Genomic DNA, 7,768 nt, shown 5'->3' on the forward strand with positions numbered 1-7,768 from the left:
ACCGAGCGAAGCTTGCCGCGAGATGAACACCTGTGCGTCTCCGCCGCGAGCGACGTCGAGCTGGAGCGGTGCGTTCGAGGACAGCACGGAAAGAAGACACTCATCAAGTGACACCAGTATGAGCACCGAGGCTCAAATTGATGTTGGCCTAGTAAAAAAAAAAAAAAAAAAAGAAACGCGGGGATGTACACGCACATACGGGACGGGTCAGGTGGAATGAGTCGGTTTAGGGTTTAGGGTTTAGGGGGGGGGGGGGATTTCTGGGGTTCTCACCATGAAATAACAACAATCGTCAAATCTACTCTTACCTTTTCTATTCCGTTGTTTTTATAGCTTAAAATAACGTTTCTAAACATTGTCCTTCTGTTGTTTATGTTGTTGTTTATATTCTGAGGCCCACCTGTCATTTAAAACAACATCATTAGGCCTCTGGTTTCGTTAACTCCGTGAATCCCAAGATTTTTAACGTTTTGATCAGAAGCTGTGGAAAGGGGGGGGGGGGGGGGGGAGGAAGGGTGGTGGTGGGTGGGGGGGGGGGGTAGAGAGAAAACAAAAACCTGACTCTAAAAAAAGGTGCGCACGTGATCCAGTTAATTCGGTATCAGACCGTGGAGCCTCATCAGCACGCGCCTTCATCGAGGCTCCTCGGCCAGCCTCGTGCACAGTGAGTTTTACAGTGGAAACAACCCGGTTAAGGATGGAAACCAACACCCACAGCGCCCCGAGCAGCCTTCTCCTGGATCATGTTATACCGAGAGGCGTTTACAGCTGTTTTGTTTCATAATACAGGACGACACGCTGCGCGGTGAGAGCTGCCTCTTTACAGCATACAGTGGAGACCAAAAAAAAACAAAAACGCAGCCTCCACGACCTTTATAAATATCAATTACTATTATTATTTTTCAGGAATAAAATACTCCCCAACAACCCAAAATGACCGCACAAATACTCCAATGGCTTTGAAAGCATATCTGTTCTGTTCTCAATTTATAGAGACCTCACCCCACTCTGTTATTTTTTTTATTACCAATAAAATGTATTTTTATTCATATGTTTTAGTTTATGTGTAGTTTGTTTATATGTAGTGGTTTTTTTTTTAAATAACTTGCTGTCATATATTTCTTAATTCCTGCAATAACAGCATAAAAACTTAAGTATTAAAACGTAATTTCAGCCCTTTTTTTTTTTTTTTTTTTTTCAAAAAGGACATTTTTATTTAGACGAAAGAAATTATATAAGAAAGCGTGTGCAGATTAAGCAGGAATACTCGCATCTTAAATCGCTTTCCTGTTGTTTTTTTTTCTGTTCTTATTTTTGACATATTTGTGTTTTACTCCGTATTAAAACCGGAAGAAATGTAGTAAAAAATATATATATATATATATATATAATAATGTTTCTGTGCCAAACACCTTGAGTCCTGGCGCTGAAGATGCGTGGACCCTTATTGCATGGTGAGTAGTGATTGGCGGTAACGCGTTACGGCTCTGGAACAAATGACATTTTCAGGATTATGTTTTGCAGTTGTTGCATTTGTCATCACCTTCTTTGAGTCTCCGATGGAGGCTGAGCTGGATACTTGAAGCGTCCCTCGATATTCGCTCTGCACCGCCGTGAATTAATTTGGTGATTAATGGCAGAAAAGGTTGGCCTTCGCTGGTTGGAAGATTTTTTTTATCGAGTAAAGGAATGACACAAACATCGCACATCTGGCCCTGCTGACTGGGGGACCTGCGATTTTTTTTTTTTATTGTGAGAAAAAACGAAGAAGAAAAACCTGTGTCACCACAAAGAGAAAAAAATCCTTAATGATACTCATTTTAAAGTGAGTAAATATAACGCACAACAATTTCTAGCTCGGTACCGATTGGTGCTAAAATCGAAGCGAATCATCCAATTAAATCCCTCAAGAGCTGATGATTGATGATGTCAGCTGCTCTGCTTCTAATTAACGTTTAAATTGAGCCAAAGGAAGAAAGAAAAAAGAAAAAAAAACAAACACTTTCGGACCAGCTTCAGTTCAGACCTCGAAGCCCACTGAACCGTTGTTTGAGGAGGTCTTCTAGGGCTATTCAAGCTTTAACCAAATTAAAGGTTAATAATCTACAACAGAGCGGACAGTCTGCGGAGCTCAGCATCACCGCTTTGACTTCCACATCTCTTAAACTTACACGTCAAATAGCGGATATGTTTCATCTCTCACAACCTCCTTTCATAGGATGATATGCTATAGACCTGTGTAAATATGGAGTATGAACAAAATATCAAAATATATTCAAAAGATCATTTTCCTCGACTGTCAAGCATCCAGACAAACGCAAAAAAAAAAGGGGAGAACAAAAATCTAGGCTATATAATTTTTGTGGCCATTTCTGTAAAATCAAATACATTATTTATTTTACATTTTTAAAATAATAATTCCTTCGGTAGTGTAGAAAATGTGCAAAATAAAAAAAATAAAAAAAAACACGTATGCCCATTATATAGTCCACCGTATGGCTCCTTTAAATTTCAACCTAATTTTGAATTCAAGCCGAAAGGTGTCAAGTTAAATCACTTTCATTGTGATATTAATATATTTTTCAGCTACCTGTACTGTTTTGTTTTTTTTCTCCAAAACTACACACGCTTCTGTCCAAATTCCCTAAATAGATTTTATCCCCACAAACTCCTGCTCATTATGGAAGAATATGTATTCAAAGCAGCCACAAAGGGTGGACCTCCAAGGCAGATAATAGAATTCCCTGCTGTTTTATAACTCTTGTCCCTAAACCAATGTCACCATATGCTGCTGTTGGCACAAGACTCTCCGCAGTGTTGCTTCCTGGGCGGCGAGCTTTCCCCAGTGGGGTCAGAAAAATATCATTGTATTTTTTTTTTTTTTTTTTTTTTTTAAATACTACATATTCTCCAGAGTTTAATTTATTCCACCCCTGGACTGTTTTAGATGTTTTGTCCAGGTGCTAAAATGTGGCTTGATTTATCAATTTTTGTGTGAAGTGTGTCTGCTTGTTATTGGGTTTTATTCGCATTGTAATCTCACCTTAAACAATGCCGTGGGCCCTATTTTACACTTTTTTTTTTTTCTTCTACCTTAAAAATACAGATTTCCCTCTGACAGGTCGTGTATAATCCGATCAACGTATGTAAAACGAATATACGATGAAGGTGGCGACAGCAACCAAAATGCGTTACATTTGACGCGCCTTAAATAAAAAACGAGGTGTTCCCTCTGAACAGACGTACCTGCTGCTCTCCCGGGCGTCCAACTCGTCCCCGGTTTTTTTTCTCTCCTCTCTAATCCGGTTTTTTTTTTCTCTTTTTACATCCTAAACCTTCATTCAGTAAAATGTCACCTTCCCTCCGTCCTCAGACTCGGAGCCACAGCGCGGCGTCACCTTTATTATTCGCTTGTTACACGCTACCGCGTTGAATTACGCTGGAACTGTGGATTGTACCTGCAGGGACGTGTCAGGAGCACGGGTGACGTACCTATGAAAGATAATAAAACATAAACAAACCGCTTGAAGAAAAATAAATAAACAACATGAGCAAAGTCAAATCTGAAACGGTGCGATTTTCTTTCTTCTTAGATTCTTCTTCTCTTTTTTTTTTTTTTTTTTTTTTTTTTTTCTTTTTTTTTAATCCAAAAGATTTAATGGCTACAGTCTCAAAAATGTATTTTTATGTTTTAGATTTAATAAGCACCTGTGTGCTAAATAAAGTGACAGGAAAATAAATGCATGTCTTGTGGCCACCGTTACCATCATTTATTTACAGGTTAGTTATTTTCGGTCATAAAGCATCCAAAAAAAAAAATGTAATAAAATTAAATCAATCTCCTGTCACGTTAACATTAACAGCATCTTTTTAACTTCTATCGTAACAGCCTTTAAAATCAGGTCATAATGGACACGTTAAGCCAAATTCCCGTGCAAACACGGTGCCAAATGCGCAAATCGAGCAAAACGCTCAATGCGTAATTACGCAAGAAAATGATTCAATGAATATCACGGCTGGAGACCATTGTTGGCTCGGTGCTCCTCCAAACTTTTCCATAATGCAAAGATGCTGGTGGCAGTATTTTTTTTTTTTTAATGGCCATCAACTCTCGATTTTTTCTAGAAGAGCCAGCAGAGGGAAACATGCATAAACATTTCGAGGCATCTTTCTCCTCTCGGCAAGCAGCAGACTCCTCCTTTTCCCCACGTCCAATTAGTTATTATGGTCCGGCCCTTTAAGACGCAGCAGCGGGTCAGCAAGTAGTGTAGTGTTTCTCTAATTGAACTTCGCCCAATCAACAATAACTCGTTAGCAGTCGCTTTCTTTTTCTCCTTGCCGGAGAAGGCTTTTTTTTTTTTTTTTTGCCCCTCGCAGGGATTCACCCCCTCCAGTCTGTTACTTCCTAAAGATCTACATGGAGCTTGGCAGAGGAACGGCGACTCTCTGAGGGGAATACAGTCCGGCTTCCTTCACCACTATACGCCCGAAGCATGGTTATTTTGGAGGAAAGCTCTCAGGCGAGCTAAGTTGCAGCATTCGTCTTTTAAAAGTGTCCAAAAAAAAATAAATAGATATAGTGGAGGTTTTACGAGAGCGCCGAGCGGCAGAGGAACAACGCGTGGACGCTTTGTTGTTGTTTTTTTTTTTTTAAATCTGCCATTTGAATGAAATAATCAACTTTTTTCTGAAAGCAGCGATTCTTCGGGACTGCGATGACCTCCGGTAAAGACATGAAGGCAGGTTCTGTGTTGCAGTCCAGCGGGGAGGAGAGGAGACGGGCTCCCTTGGACCAGCTGCCGCCGCCGGCCAACTCCAACAAGCCGCTGACGCCGTTCAGCATTGAGGATATCCTTAACAAACCCTCCGTAAAGAAGTCGGTCGCCAGTATCTGTCCGCCGAGAGCGCTGGAGAAAGTGACGGGCTCCAACTCGGCGAGGAACGGGATCACCACTCCGTCCTCGCCGCTGTGCGCGCTGGAGGAGCTGGCCAGCAAAACGTTTAAGGGTCTGGAAGTCAGCGTTATCCAGGCAGCAGAAGGTAAAACAAAACAAAAACTTTTAAAAAAAAACAAAAACTTTCTTTACTAAAGTGTGCTTTTTCAGGAGGGCAGAATATGGTTGTTGTTTTGTTTTTTTAAATGATTTTTTTTTTTTTTTTAAAGTGTCGTAAGCACAATTACTGTGAGAATCGCAGCTGAGATCACTGCTAGCTGGGTTTGTTTTGACTTTCAATGCGGACACGCTTGGACAGCTGTATGGGAATGCGTGTACAGTTCGAGACAGGGAAAGGAGGAAAAAAAAAAAAAAAGAGGAAAATTTACGCAAGAAAATCTGCGCGCTTGAGAGATAATTCTAGTCTGTGTGCTGTCCACAAAAAGCGAACCAGCCATATGGCCTAAACTGCATGCGGTGCTATGTTGGATACAACGGGACCGACTGACAGATAAACCGACGTTAAATGTCATATTTAGACTTATTTTACAACACATTTCTTATTGTACTGCAAAAAAAATATGGAAGCTTAACATCTGTATTTGCTTAACTTCTTGTTTAGCTCCAGAAAAACTGGACAGTTATGTACTTTTTTTTGGGGGGTGCAAAATGACTGTTTACAGCCCTTCAAAACGATCAGCTCGGTGGAATCCAGAAGAGGCTCTTGATTCCGCAAAGGTTGCCGCGTGTATCTCGTTGTTACTGAAATAGATAAGACTATTTCGCTTTAAGGAAAAGGACCGAGCCTCGGGGCCCTGTTCTGCAGTGCCCTCTGTTGCTGCTGTAAGTTCGTGGGGGGGGGGGGGAAAGTGACCCTTCGCAGCTGTTTCATCCCTCTTCGTAAAGCTTTCTTTTTTCTTCCCCCCCCCCCCCCCCCCCTCAAGGTCGCGAGCACGTCAACTCCTTCGGGCAGCGGCAGACGTCGAAAAAGAGGAGAAAGTCGCGGACGGCCTTCACGAACCACCAGATTTACGAGCTGGAGAAGAGGTTTTTGTACCAGAAGTACCTCTCTCCGGCCGACCGTGACCAAATCGCGCAGCAGCTGGGACTCTCCAACGCGCAGGTCATCACCTGGTTTCAGAACCGCAGGGCCAAACTCAAGCGGGACCTGGAGGAGATGAAAGCGGACGTGGAGTCGCTAAAGAAAATCACGCCACAGACGCTGCAGAAGCTCGTCACCATGGAAAACATTGAGGATCCCCAGGGTGGGGGCGGCGAGGCCAGGTCGCCCAGCGTCTCCCCGACCTCTCAAGGACACCGAGCCTTCCCACAGTCCCCCTCCTCGTCGAGAGACCAAACCACGGATGAGTTCTCGGAGGACGACGAGGAAATCGAGGTGGATGATTGACAGTCGAGGCTGTGATTTTTTTTTTTCATAAGCAACAACAACAAAAAGAAAATTTCAAAAAAAAAAAATTCAAAAAAAATAAAATAGGGGACATTTTTTTTCTTCCCAAACTTTTGCACGGATATGGACAAAAAGGAGAATATACACATATATAAACATTTCAGGAAAGTTTTTTTTTCCCTCCTGTTTTTGTTTGATTTCCTCCATTTTTAATTTATTAATCGGACTTGTGAAGCCTTCCAAGTCTGCGGTTTAAGTTTCACCACAATATTCGAAGAATATACGGTTTCCTTTTCAGACAAACTGCTTATGGTACAGGGAGAATGAAAACTGTGTAAACATTTTAATATACATTTTGAATATTTCAGCTTCGTTTTCTTTTCTTTTTTTTTTTTTAAAGAGGATGGAAAAGTGGTTTTTTTTTTGTTTGCCATTTATTCGCATTTTTTTTTTTCCTGTTAAAGAACAGAGTCTGCCAAATATTCAAACCACCAACCCTCCTCCTCCTTTTTTTTTTTTTTTTTCTTTTTTTTTTTAGCACAACCCGGGGTCAATGTGTCGGTCCATCCCACCTGACGTGTATTTTTTTTTTTTTTCATTTTGTTTTGCTGCCCTGAGAGGAAAGGTGTCGCAGCGCAAAAGAGGGCATCGACCGCAAACTTTTACACGCTCTGACTTCTGTATATAGATCAAACATCCTATGCGATAATTTTATTGTAACATTCTATTTAATCAGCATCTATGTAAATAAAGGTTATATGACATTTCACGAGGCTGTCGGCGCGGTTGCATGTGATTGTGCAAGAAGGTCATAAATTCAATTTTAAATAAAAAAAAAAAAAAAAAAAAAAAAAACTTAAAGGGAGGGAAAATCTAAAGTGTTTTTCAATAGGAATATCAGACGATAAGAAATGAATTATAAGGGGTTGTTTGTAGATTTTTAGAGTCACCAAAATTACTCTAGATGTTCACTTTAATTCCCTAAAGAAATCCTGTGTATGTCCTCGCTGCGTAGATCTCTACAGGAATTCTAAGGACCCACTAAATCTAATTGTTATTAGAATAAAATAACCATCGGATTTACCCTAAAAAACACATAAACACCCTACAATCTGCTCTGCTTGGTAAAAAAAAAAAAAAATGGGACTCGTTTTTGAATAGCTGACCCCCACTTTCAACCTTTCGAGTGCCATGACTTCAATTAGCAGCCGCCCTCCGCCTTTATTCCCATTCTCTCTCCCCGGCTTTGAATACATCTTGTCACAAGAAGGTCCCGGTCTGGCCGCGGTGTTAAGGGGAAAAGAAAAAGAAGCTTGCCTCCGCCCCTGCGCCATATGTTTTCTTCCACCTACCATGAATCGTCTTTAACACAACTAGTCGACATGATTGATTAGGTTAACCCGCCTTTGCCTTACATAAAACAGCT

At 41.1% G+C, this 7,768-nt stretch overlaps 1 protein-coding gene across 1 annotated transcript; it reads left to right on the plus strand.

Annotated features, from left to right (window-relative positions):
- Positions 1 to 4,590: 4,590 nt before the first annotated feature.
- lbx2 (ladybird homeobox 2) lies at positions 4,591 to 6,667 on the plus strand. The gene is made up of 2 exons (XM_069169464.1): positions 4,591 to 5,040; positions 5,879 to 6,667. The coding sequence occupies exons 1-2, from the start codon at positions 4,716 to 4,718 to the stop codon at positions 6,340 to 6,342; spliced, it is 789 nt and encodes a 262-aa protein (XP_069025565.1). The 5' UTR covers positions 4,591 to 4,715; the 3' UTR covers positions 6,343 to 6,667.
- The last annotated feature ends 1,101 nt before the right edge of the window (positions 6,668 to 7,768 follow it).

Source organism: Embiotoca jacksoni, unplaced genomic scaffold (genome assembly GCF_022577435.1).
Source record: "Embiotoca jacksoni isolate LCO1_2020_lvr unplaced genomic scaffold, fEmbJac1.0.p SCAF_45, whole genome shotgun sequence".
NCBI classification, from domain to species: Eukaryota; Metazoa; Chordata; class Actinopteri; family Embiotocidae; genus Embiotoca; species Embiotoca jacksoni.